The following is a 14,466-nucleotide window of genomic DNA, read 5'->3' on the forward strand; positions in this document are numbered from 1 at the left end:
AGGGTGTTTTGGTCATTTTGTTGTAATTTTATGTGATCAAGTTTGTAGTGACTTATAATGATAATGATATATGTACAATTTTATGATGCAAGTGTAATGAATGTTTTACCAAAATGGTATGAATGTATAAGAATTAACATATGAATAGAAATGGTATGAATGTGTTACCAAAATATATATATTAGAACCAATTGTACATAACCAAAATGCACATTTCATTAAGATTTGTAATATAACAACCAAAGTTTCTAAACATAACAACCAAAGATTCTAAACATTACCAAAAGGGACACATTACCATACCTAAGATAACAACCAAGTTTTCATAACAACCAACCAAAAATTTTTAACAAAATATTGTAAACATAACAACCAAGTTTTCATAACCAACCAAAATCACAGAAAACTCCATGCATGCATGACACATTACTTCTTGGATTGATTCCCACCTTGCCCTTTACAGGTCCTAGAGTTGTGTCCCTTGTTCTTGCATTTGCTACAAGGAACACTGATATGCTTCCTTGATAACTTCTGCACTCCATCATTTGTTGGTTTTTGGGAACCTCCTTCTTGTGCGGCATTCACTCCATCACCTTGACTTGCCTTCTGCTTTTTGCTTAACCTTTCACCCTCACTTTGTCTTCTCTTTTACTTAGGCCTTCCCACCTGAGTGCGATGTGGAGGAGGGATTAGCTTTGTGGGACATTCACTTTTGGGCCACATGGATCTACCCTTAATTGGCTCCACCTTAAAAGAATAAGCCTTTTTCCATGTCTCTAGAAAATACACCTTGTGAACCCATTTGTAAATGTCAAGCTCAGCCTCTGGGTCTTTACTCATCTCATTCAGAGTTGCAATTGCATGTCTGCATGGAATTCCAATTAATTCCCATTTTCTGCAAGTGTATGTTTTGTTCCTAACATCAACCACATGTTGATCCTGCAAAGCTCCTGTGACTTGATACTTGTCTCCCCCATTCCACCTAGCAATGTATTGTGAAGCAACTGTTTTTCTTGCAGCTAGGATGTCTGTTGCTGTGGGTGTTAGTGGACCTTTAGCCTTTTTCATTTCCTTCATGACATTACATATCCTCTTCATTAGATACTCCCTTATGAATTCTAAACATCCAATGACAGGTTTATCCCTTCCTTTCTCTATCTTCCCATTAAACACTTCACACATGTTTGATATCAACATATCAGAAACTGCTCTTCCTGCGTGTAAATTACAATTAAAAAACATTTAATACAATTCACATACAAGTAAAACAGTTCACTAAGTGAAAGACATAAGGACCAAATTGGAATATATAGATTTACCTGAAAAATGACTCCTTTCCCAATGTTTAGGAGGAATTTGCTTCAACCATTCACATGCCTCCTTATCATACTGAATAAACTCCTTCATCAAATGTTCAAACTCAGGAATGGTGGTAGCTGATGCACACCTCCATAAGTGGTCCATGTACTCTGTTTGCCTCCATCTTTTCCTCATATTGTCATGAATATGTCTGATACAATATCTATGCTCAGCATTAGGAAAAATTTGCTCAACTGCAGTATGTAAACCCTGCAAAAATTAATTGTCAATCATTAGAATTAACTTACAACCACACTTTAAATGACCAAATGTATAAAAACTACTTCCAACTTTACCTTTTTCCTGTCACTTATGAAAGTAAAATTTGAGTTTCTTCCAAGGTCCAAGTCATCCCCAAGGTTATCTAAAAGCCATTTCCAGCTTTCTGTGTTTTCAAACTCAACAATCCCATATGCTAATGGGTAAATTCCATTATTGGAATCAAGACCAACTGCTGAAAGGACTTGCCCAGGGAATGGTCCTTTCATGAAGGCACCATCAAAACCTAATAAGTCCCTAAGGCATGCCTTGAACCCTTTTTCAGTGGACCCAAGCACACATAAATTCTTCTAAACTGCCTAGTTGGGGAATCAGTGTTAGGCTCAGAACATACATCTGTTTTCACTGTGGTGTCTGGGTTGGTGGCTTGAAGTTCGAGAACATAGTCCCTCAACAGTTCATACTACTTTGTGTAGTCACCAGTTATATGCTTTCTTGCCTTATCCTTTGCCCTGAACACCTTGTCCATACTAACACCCACTTGGTAGGTCTTTTGAAAGTGATCTTGTATGGCTCTCAAAGGTATATCTGGATTCGCCTCAACTTGATTAAAGATTTTCTTGCTGATTAAAGAAGCAGTACAAGCCCTGAGTTTCCTTGTTTGCAAACATGTGTGAGTTTGGTTTAAGGTCCTTATAAACCAGTCGGATTCAGGATTTGACCTAGATGCATGAATGTACCAACCACATGTTACTTTTTGTGTCTTTAATTCTTTACCCTTTCTTTTTGAAGTGGTAGCTTGACTACCCACTTGGCCTTTATTGGTGACAGGTACAACACCTCTACACTGTGCCCTAAGCCTTACATTGTCATTTTTTTAAAGAAAAGATTCCTTCTTGATTCTAGTGCATGCAGATCAATTGCCTCCTTTAATTCTTTTTTACTATTAAATTTATCTCCAACTGGAAAAGATTGTTTATGTACTACCCCAAGACTGCACCTTTTTTCTTTTCTCAGATTCTTGATAAGAACTCTTCTCTCTCTGTCTTGGTCGGATCCTTCATCCAAAGATTCAAATTCCTCATTGTTAATCACTTCCATATCTTCAGGTTCATGCCCATGAACAACATTTATACAAGAACCATCCACATCACTTTCAACATTGAGAGTGAAGTCTCCCATGTCCACATCCACATCCTGTATATTGTTGTCAACATCCATTATGTCATCCATATGATCTTCATCTTCTATTTGTCTCTCATCTTCTTCATACTCTGGATCACTATTTTCGGATTCATCATACTCTTCAAAATTTGGATCACTTTCTTGAGATTCATCATCCTCTTCATACTCTTGATTACCCTCTTCAGATTCTCCATCCCCTTCATACTCTGCATTATCATCATCACTCCCAATCAAATTTTCCATAAGGTTATAAAATAACTCATTCAATTGTTCATCAGCATTATTAACAGGGGGGTGTTGTAGCCTTCTTCATCAAAAGTTGATGCCTCTTGAACAACATTTGCAGCCTCCCTAACACCATCCATCTCATCAATATGAACACAAGTTGCTGCCTCCTGAACATTAGTTGAACCATCCAGATCATCATTCTTTTCCTTTGAAATGTGAACAACCTCATCAATATAATCTAAATTAAGCCTCTTGCTACAAGAAATTTCACCTATTTTGGAATTCCCAACCCTACCCCTTCTATACTCTGGTGAGAAACTATCATTCTTACTCCCAAAAAGAATCAAAGACATAAACTCACCAATAGGCTCACCATTACCATGGTTCACATTTTTCATTGGAGAATCTGCATGAACTTGACCCTCAACTTCAGCCCCTTGATCATCATTTTCTGGTAATTCCTCAATGACAACTTTACCCTTTGCATTTGGTGACATGAAGTAAGTCAATAAATTTGTCTTTCCATGCTCTGTGTACACCTCAATTAGCTTGTTATGTGCAATGTATTTAGAAAGGTTGATCACATCCTGATCATTCCCTAAAGCTCTAAGACCAAATTGAAAGTCACCATTGGGTATCCTAAAATGGTAGTATATAACTGGGGATTCATCAGCGAATTCAGAATTCCGTGGGTTTGGGTAACCTAGGTCAAGCATTATGGCATCAAGTTCATGCACAAAAAACTCATCAATGTCCACATAATCAACATAACGCACCTCACCTCCAATGTACTTTATATCAGGTAATTTAGTAAATTTCCCACCGTGATGAAGCTTAATACTAAATCATGTGGGTGCACCAGCTAAAAATCAAAATTATACATATTAACAAAGTTAAAATTTTGCATTTTTTTTTGTTCTAAATCAATAAGAAAATGCAAAGTATAAAAGTTAAAGAAAACAGAGCAGTTTACCATATACAGTTGATACATCAACAACTTCGTGTTTTGGTCTGATATGCCACATTACGAATACCATTTCGTATTAAACGTATGCCCTTATATGTGTAGTGTCGATTATCTTGTTTGGATAAGCAACGAGGGTTTTTTTGCAGGTTCAATGGAGCAGAAGCAAGAAGGAGGGAGTTGGGGAGTTGACGAGTGTTGGGGAAAGTAAATGAGGGGTAAATGTCAATTAATCCAAAAAAACGTTTATGCAAAAATGGTCCCTGACATATGAAATGATGAAATTACCCTCACGTGTGAGGCACGTGAGGGGGCTTAACAGTTCCAACGTAACGGGAGTTAAGTCCAGGGACCAAAACCACATAGAAACCACTCCAAAAGGAAGATGGTTCCAAAAAACTCGTGGTTTGGACTAAAACCCCAAAATTTTGCATACCACAAGGACCATTTTTGCAATTTTGTCTTTTCTAATTTTAAATTTTTTCTAAAATATAAACCAACACCCACGCCATTCACCTCTACCTACCCCCACGCTAACACCACCCCCACCCACCCACATACACACTGCAACCCACAAACACACACACACATACATACATACCCACCTACCCCCCCCCCCCCACACACACACACTAACACACACACACACACTTACACGCACACACACACACACACATATCCACCCACACCCACACCGCCATAAGCATATACACACATACATCCATCCCCACCCCGACAAACACACACACACAAACCTACACCTACCCCCACAAACACACAAACACACACACCCCACCCCCACAAACACACACACACACACACCCACCCACACACACATACCCACACACAATCACACACATACCCACCCACACCCACACCCCCACCCCCACAAACACACACACAGACACACACATCCATCCCTATCCTCATCCCCACCCCTACAAACACACACCCACACACACACACAAACCCACACTTACCCCCACAAACACACACACACACAAACCCACATCTACCCCCACAAACATACACACACACATAAACACACACTCGCACACCCACCTACCCAACACCACTACCGCAATCACTGACCTACATCACCTTCACCACCACCACCACCACTAACCCATCACTAGCACCACCTACATAATTCCTGCCACCACTACCACCACCGCCTGTCATCACCACCACTACCGCTGACTCGCTACCGCCACCGCCCCCACCCCATACACCGCTTTTCTAAAAATAAAAAACGATAGAAAAATACACATCTAAGCACGTTTTCTAATTTTCTAAAACTAAAAATGAAAAATGAATAAGTTCTAACTAAACGTGTTTTCTAAATATTTCCATTAACAATGAAAACAAAAAACGAAAACCAAAAAGGAAAACAAAAAACGGAAAATAAAAATTGTTTTTCCATAACTAAACGCAACCTTAGTGATTTGTGTTCTTCAGAGACAAAGTATAGAGAGAAGAAGCAGTTATCATCTATCCATATCTGTAACGTTTAAACCTTCATCTTGTATTTAGAAGACGACAACTTTTAGGGGGTGAAACGACGCTTATTTATAATGGATGCAAACCATGGGTTTTTGGCAGGAAATTTCCAGTTTGGCCCATGGAACCCCACCAGGATGCTACCCCTAGATCCAACCATGTGATGCCTCTTGGAAACCTATTAGGAGTGCTGCCTCCGAACCCCTGTGGTTCCCAATTCCTCATTAGCCATCCTGAGTAGAATCATGAAATAAAACTAAATGGAACTCCACTTGCATTGAATAGAATCATGCCTACACTAAAATATTGATGACATTAAAACCAGTAACAAATATTTTACAAGATTACTAGCTTTTTAAGTTATTTTATAAGAACATATCTTTTTTATTTTTGAACAACAACGATATATAAAAATATATGAAGCTATATCTATGCTAGAAAAAAAATAAAAAACTGGAAGTTAAGGCAGAAACATTGGATTATGCAACCATGCATTCCAATTGTTTCTAGCCTTAGTTTCTTTTAGAAAAAAAACATGAATCCCACATCAGCTAATTCTAGCCTTAATAGTATTCTCTAAAAACAAACCCATTAAACGAAAAGGCAACACTGTTACCAGGGATATGTTCCTTTTGGTTCTTAGTTTAACAATAAAACAAATTGTTTTGATAAGCCATTAAGACCTAAAGAAGAGTCATGAAAATTGAATCCCGAATCATTTGTTTCATTTAAGATCAAACTGACCATCAATCTATTGTACCATATGTGAAGCACATCCAAAAGCTGGAATATGGATATTCACCCAAAAAACCACCTGGTTATAGACCTTACGATCCAAAGGGAAATTAAAACATAAGTTTCTAACATCTTCCACATCCTAACTCCAAAATATACACAACAAAGAATCAACCTTAATACCTCTTTTATCTAGATTTCAACGGGTAAGAATACGATCCAAAAATAAATTAATCTTTATTGGAATCGACATATTTCATGGAGTAACACCATGTGACACCTATTTTCATAATAAGTTTTATTATGAGAGATGTACCCATTGATGGTACTAGTGAGATAGTACACAACACATTGCCAAAGAGAATGGTGTTGGTAAGTTGTTGAAAATACTGTAAGTATGGAAGGGTAAAGTACATTGAAAACGCGTCACATAAATGAAAAATAATGTGACGTGTGATAAAGTTGAATGTTATACTTAAAGAAGTAGTGAAAGACACAATGCATGTCATTAGAGTGAGGATATTATTCATCTAAGAGATGAATGTGATGCATAAACGCTGACAACAAAAACATATTTAATTGTATAAGACTATCATTGGAGTTAAAAACACCAAACATCAGTTGAGGAATGTAACTTTTGATAACAAAGAATGAAAGATTGAGACAATGGTGTGAAGGACTTGATGAGAGATCTTCCATAAAACTCCAATTCTTGGATTGTTAGTTAATTCGAACCCCTTTAATTGTGAGTTAACGTGGTTATGGTGAAAGTAGAGAATGATAATGAAACCCTAGCTTATATGAATGAAACCTGCATTGTTATTGATATAGTGAGCTTAATAAACGGGTTTGTAGGTGTTATATGTGAAATCACAGTGAAATAAAGAAAAGATGATGAACCCTAATTTGAGAAAATTCAGATTAATTGAAATTGAACTTATATCTTAATCAATTAAGATGTATGGGTGAGTTATACATGGTGAATAATTGATTTTGATGTAAAAAGTTGGCTATGTGATTAAGTAATGCTTAGAGGAATGTATTGTAAATGGGATTATGATTTCAATGTGTGAATGGAGATTTAAAATGCGATTTAAGCATATGTCTTTATGGATTAAGACACTTTGATAAATAATCCATGGAGGTTAATGAGTTTTCTACATAACTGAGTATTATATGCTTGGTGAGGATGTTGAGTTAAAAACATAAAAGAGTTATATCAAGAGTTATGATATTCAAAAAATTATCTATTATTTTGACGATACATGGGATGAGGGTTGTTACGTGACCTTAAGAGCTGGAATCCCATACGCCTAATATATTTTAGGTGAGCAACCTTACTCTTTTAATAATTGATATATATATATATATATATATATATATATATATAATGTAAATGTGTATGAGTAGAGTAAAAATATAATATTTAAATAGTTGTTTATTGATATTATCTGAGTTAAATAGTTACAATGACTGAGAATTTATAGCTGCCTAAATGTTATATGAGTAAGTAAAGAGACATATATAGTAGAGTATTTCTATAGAATCAAATGAGCGAATATAACTGAGATATGTAGTCAAGTATTATTATCTAAGTAGTTGAGCGAGCATAAAGAGAAAGAGAAATGAAGAGAGCAATGACAGGCCTGGGAAAAATGTTTAAGTGCAACACAAATATATATATATATATATATATATATATATATATATATATATATATATATATATATATATATATATATATATATATATATATAAACTCCTTTAACATTCATGAAATCAAACAACAACCAAGAGCATGAACATAACCACGAAAAATCACAAAAAAAAAGACTAAAATTAAGCAACTCCTCACCATACCAGAAAAGGCAAGAGGGGTAAATGGTCAAGGAAATGAGACTTTCATAGTGCCAATATATATATATATATATATATATATATATATATATATATATATATATATATATACCACCAATCTTTTCCTAAAGAATGCTATTTAATTGCATCACAATATTAACCTCCTTTATAGTTATCTATTCCTTTATTCTCTATAATTAACTTCATATATGCATTTCCAACATTACTAGATCTGCAGGGAATGATCAAGAATCTACCAAATAAAATCCATCGGCCCTTAGTTCTCATCTATTAATAAAAAGGCAACTTAAAGTTCTCTCTAAGCAAGGGTTCACTCAAGAATTTTATCAAACATGTAATAGGCATGGAATTATGTCGCACTAAGACTTGCTTTACTCGAAAAGTTATACAGAAGAGAATATGAAATCAATTGTTGGCACATGATATAGATATAAAGAACAGGGAAAAGATAGCAATTCATACGAGTTTCGTTTTGGGTGATGTTGCATAAAACTTAATTGTGAGTATTGTACTAGCTTCTAAAGAACTAGAAAAAGGCACCTAAAAGTTGTGGGTTGAGGGTACCTTCAGTATCCTCCTTTTTTCTTGTGTTAATGTTTCATAAACTACTTAGGAGATTTTTAGGGGTAGCACGTGCTACCCCTGGCTACCATGTAGATCCGTCACTAGGAGAAAGAGAGAGAGAGAGAGAGAGAGAGAGAGAGAGAGGGGGGGGGGGAGAGCAAATATATATATATATATAAAGAGAGAGAGAGAGAGAGAGAGAGAGAGAGAGAGAGAGAAACAATAGAATGTGTGTGTGTGTGTGTGTGTGTATATATATATATATATATATATATATATATATATATATATATATATATAGTGACATCCCTATTTTCATGACCAGAAAAGACCGTTTTGTTTATGCTTTATTTTAGAAATTAGAGTATTTTTTTAAGGAAATATATTGCGGAATTTGTTACCAGAAAAACATGATCAATACGTTATCAAAGTATTTATGAAAAAATGTAATTTATTCTCTTTAAAACATTGGTATGTCATCATCAATACAGAAACATAAGCATAAACAGACCTTACATTCTTTTACACTAGTGATTTACATCTCCTTTAATCTCCCAGTGTAATGTTGCTTTGTGTCGACACTTATGAAACAAATAAACTAAGTGGGTCAGGTTGCGAAAGCTAGTGAATACATAGGGTTTTCAACCCATAATAATATAGTTATTATGTTTAAACATCAAAAAATTAACCTAATTACCCACCCCCATTATCTTCTTTATTCTTAAGTATATTCCCTATGAATAATCTATTCCTCATTATTTATTCCTAAGGATTGTCCTAAGGAATAGGCAAGAAGTCCATCGTTTATAGGGTTTATTCAACAGGCACTAAGTCCATGGCTGCCAGGGTTATCTTATTTATTGACAGTATTATTTTCGAGAGTGCACCCGCAATACGTGTTAATGGGTTTTTAGAATACACCGGGTGAACTTCCCGTTCACAACACCAACATGTTACAATCTTGCTAGTGTTCCACCAGACCGTCTAGAATAGTCTATGGTTGTCATCCATACTCTGCTAGATGATGGGGCCAACACTTTGGTAAAGTCTTATCTCATTTTTCACCTCTCACCCTCATCTCATGATCTATATCACTTTTCATCTCGTCATCTGACTCATCTTTCATCTACCCATCTTTAACCATCATAATTATAGGTATAAAATACATATATAGTTTAAAATAATTAAAACATGTATATTTTTGTTTATCCAGCAAAAATATTAAGTACACAGATAACATGCACACATAGAACTCAACTTATATTAAATACTTCATACCTATGTGTAAGGTGAAAGTAATGACACATTCACTTGTCAAAGTGATGATTCCAAACTCGGGCACCACTTCGCTTCTAATGATTCTATTTTCCTTCGACGAAACCTAGAATTATTATTGCTAAGTTTTAGTCTAATCTTTATTGAGACTAATTATTAGTATAGATTCATCATTAACTCAAAAGTCTACTTTTATGATCTATCAAGTAAGGAACAACTAGGTATGATCATATCGGAGGTAGGGCCCTTTGGTTTACACAATATATTGTTTGGAAATCCCACTTTAAACACCTCACTAAATCACAACCTAGACATCATACCCGTAAATAGATCTATCAGTATAACAACTTTGAATCATTGATAAATATTATTCATAGGTTCGTAATAATGATATTATATTTAAACATAAGCTATATTTAAAGAAGGGTGGGTGTATCTCACATACAACATTTTTTGCTAAAAACTGGGCTCCGCTGGAGTAGAGCTTCTGTGCCAAAAAGATCTTTTTCTCGGAGCTGTCAGGTGCTCCAGAGCTTTCTTCTAGCTCCAGGGGAGTTTCCTAGGGCTTTAAGGGGCTTTTGGGAGGTTTATAGAGAGTTTAGAGTGAGAAAGAAAGAGTGGAAGGTGTGAGAAATGAAGGCACATTCGGAAGGTATTTATAGACTGAAATACTGCTCAACTCGTCGTGTTGGGGCCTCCAAGTCGTTGAGTTGGTACCACATGTCATCCTATGGTGGCAAGGCTTGGGGAGAAAGCAATGGCCCAAATTCAGCCACGTCACCCTCTTCACAGCAACACCCTGCCGACTTCTAAACCCTGTAACTTTCGTATACTAGCTCTGCTTTTGACGTTCTTTATATCCAAATGTCAGTTATGTGTGTGATCGTGATAAATTTTTTTGGTGAAAAAGATTTGGAAATTCTATGAATTATATGAACTTAGCAGAAATCTCTTTACTCAAAATGAGAAGAGAAAGTTAGCTCTTCGACTAGTATGAATATAGCTTGGTTGGGAAGGAACACTCGTAGTGAGAGATCCATTAAGGCTTCAAAACACATAGAGTCTTTGAGGCTTAAGGTCACCATACAGTAGCATGATGGTAGGGAGACCTAACTAGTGTAATCATTCAAAGTTGTACCCATCCCTCTTTTGAATATATTGCATTGAGCATTCACCACCATAAAATGTTGAAATAATGAGACACATAAAAAGGTTAAACACACAAAACAAAATGAAGAAAATATTTTTGGATTTTTGTTGAAATTTAAAGACAAAACTAAGAAAATCTTTCTGGAATTTTTGTTTTGAAATTTAAAAACAAAAATAAGAAAATCTTTTTGGAATTTTTGTTTTTGAAATTTAAAGAAAAAAAATCTTTTTGGAATTTTTGTTTTATAATACTGAAATAAAAATAAAACAATAAAGTGTGTCCAAAGACATTCGATGTAACAAGTATCAACTTCCAGAGACAATGTACATTGAACAACTTTTCTTCCCAGATACCGAAGGTTGATCTGAACCATTCAGAGGAATTTCAAAATCAAAGGTAGTCAAATGTTGTATGGTGAACAATAACCTTCGAACACTTCAACAGTACGTTGACATCTGTTGATTCACTATAATGATGAACCAGGAACCGAGGATGCATCAATCATTTCTAAACTATTTAAGATCCTTAGAAATGATTTTACATCCAAATGTTTTTTTTGAATATGTCTGCAAGTTGATCTTTTGTTTTGACAAAATGAACCTCGATATTACCATCTTCGACATGATCATTGATAAAATGATAGCGAAGAGTTGTATGTTTAGTCTTGGAATGTTGTACCAGATTATGAAAAATGCATATGGCACTTTGTGAATCACAATATAAACGAATCTTCTTCATATTGATCATATAATCACGAAGTTGGCTTGTAGCCATATGACTTGAGAAGTGCAAGTTACAGCATCAACATACTCTGCTTCTGCTGTGAAAATCGAAACACATGTTTGTTTCTTCGATTTCTAGCTAACAAGCTTCCCGTCCAAAAGTTGACATCCATCAGTTGTGCTTTTTCTGAGAAGTTGATACCCACCGAGGTATGCATCTGAAAACGCTTGCATGAAAAATCCAGTCTTTGAATGGTACCATAAACCCAACGAAATAGTTCCTTTGAGATATTAATATATGTTCTTCACTACAGTTATAAGGGGTTCTCTAGGATGTGATTGATACCTGGAAAAATTGCAAACAACAAACATGATATCATGTCTACTAGCAGTTAACTACAATAGAGAACCTATCATGCTTCTATACAAAGTGAGATCCACAGCAGGCTTATCCAATGAAGGACCTAAGCACGTGTCGACTGCCATTGATACCTTTACTTTTGAACTATTCATCATGCCAAATTTATAAAGCAAGTTACGAGTATACTTCTCTTGATTTATGAAAATACACTCCCTGTTTTGATGAAGATTAAATCTCAGAAAATTATTTATCTTACCCATCATGCTAATTACAAACTGGCTTTTCATTATATTTTCAAATTCCCTAGACAACGAAGGGTCAGTTGAGCCAAAAATAATATCATCTACATAAATTTGAACTAGCATCAGATGATCCCCAACATTCTTTTGAAATAGATTAGGATCAACTGAGCCTTGTTTAAATTTAGAAAGTTTCAAGAAATTACTAAAAGTTGCATACCAGGCTCGAGGTGCTTGTTTTAAGCCATATACTGCCTTATCAAGTATATAACAATGATCAGGAAATTTTTCATTTACAAAACCTGGTGGTTGTTCGACATAAACGGTTTCCTCTAAGACTCCATTGAGAAAAGAGCACTTGACATCCATATGGTACACATTAAAGTCTTCATGTGTTTGATAAGCAACAAAATATTAGAACATCCTCGAGTCTTGCGACATGGGAAAAAGTTTCCTCATAGTCAATACCTTCTTGTTGCGAATATCCTTTTACAAATAGTCTTGTTTTGTTTCAAACAACATTGCCTTCTTTATCCATTTTAAAAAAAAAAATCCATTTTAAACCAATGACCGAAACATCATCAGGTTTTGGAACTAGTCTCCAAACCTTATTTCATTCAAATTCAGCAAGTTCAGATTGCATTGCAACAATCCAATCAGGATCTTCCAATGCAACCTTAACTTTTTTTTTTTGGTTCTATTTTCAAAATGAACACATTAAACATACATAATTTCTAGTGAACATTCAGTATCTCATTTTTAGCTCGAATTTGTGCATGCATCATAACTCTATCTTAAGGATCAACAAGAACCTGTTCTTTTGGATGGTTTCTTGTCCATCTGTCCATCAGTGGATATGCAGGATCAAAATCTAAAGGTGCATCTTCAAATATTTCATCCATTTCAAAACATTCACCTGCATTGGACACATTATCGAAAACATCATGAAAACTATTAGTTTGATCAATAGAAACATTTAGCTCCCCCTCGACTAATGGACTTAGATTTTGATGCTCCCCCTTGACATCAGTATTGTTCTGTCCATGATCCCCCTCAAACTTACGTGTATTTCGATCATGATCCCCCTCAACAATAGACTCATGTATATAATCTTGTGACATTGAACTCAAGCGCTCCCCTTCAACTTGACTACCCTATGAAACAAGTTGACATTCGACATGTACTTTTATGGTTGAGGTAGATTGAGAATCATATGTTTCTCTTGTCACCGTCGAATCATCATAACACTTTGATGCTTCAGGGATCCGATTATCATCAACATGAACTTTAGCATCTATTGCTCTGTTTGTAACACCAAAAATTAAATCATAATCAATATCGAAAAAATTCACAATTGCTGACTCATCATTCATTTTAGAAAGAATTGGCTTTTGTTCAAAAGTTTGTTCGACACGTTTAACATGGTAGTCATCGAACGTAAGATTGTAGGTTTCCTCAATCTTTCTTGTTCACTTATTTATCACCCGATATGCTATAGAGTTGTGCGAATATCCCAAGAATATTCCTTCATCAGCTTTTGATTGAAATTTCAAAAGATTATCTTTTAGATTCATGATAAAGCGCCTACAACCAAAAACATTGAAAACTTAACATTAGGCTTTCAATTGTTGATGATTTTCATAAGGGGTGATGTTAAAAACGACGATGAATGATGAAAGATTCTGATTAAAACAGGCTATCGAAACAGCTTCTGCTTAGATATATTGAGGTAGATTTGCATATGTCATCATTGTACTTGCCGCTTCGCATAAAGATCTATTCCTCCGTTCGACAACACCATTTTGTTGTGGTGTATAAGGAGATGAAAAATTAAGCGAAATCCCTAATTCAGCCAAGAATGAATCAAGAGTTTGATTCTTGAATTCTGACCCATTATCGATTTTGATTCTTCTAACTTTATTTCTGAGTTGTTTCAAACTTCCAAATAAGAAAGAAAACCCAAGTAAACATAGAAAAGTCATCAACAATGACCAATATGTACCTCTTCTTATTAAGAGTCTTAACAGTCGAAAGTGCACAAAGGTTATTGTGAAGAAGTTTTAGAGGTTTGATGATCTTTGATTCGA

At 35.2% G+C, this 14,466-nt stretch overlaps 1 protein-coding gene across 1 annotated transcript; it reads right to left on the reverse strand.

Annotated features, from left to right (window-relative positions):
• Positions 1 to 648: 648 nt before the first annotated feature.
• Positions 649 to 1,847, reverse strand: LOC145009697 (uncharacterized). Its single transcript, XM_078968337.1, has 3 exons — positions 1,656 to 1,847; positions 1,320 to 1,569; positions 649 to 1,214 (listed from the first exon to the last, which is right to left on the reverse strand). The coding sequence occupies exons 1-3, from the start codon at positions 1,845 to 1,847 to the stop codon at positions 649 to 651; spliced, it is 1,008 nt and encodes a 335-aa protein (XP_078824463.1).
• Between the last annotated feature and the right edge of the window lie 12,619 nt (positions 1,848 to 14,466).

This window comes from Lactuca saligna, chromosome 8 (genome assembly GCF_052625555.1).
Source record: "Lactuca saligna cultivar CGN05327 chromosome 8, ASM5262555v1, whole genome shotgun sequence".
Lineage (NCBI taxonomy): Eukaryota > Viridiplantae > Streptophyta > Magnoliopsida > Asterales > Asteraceae > Lactuca > Lactuca saligna.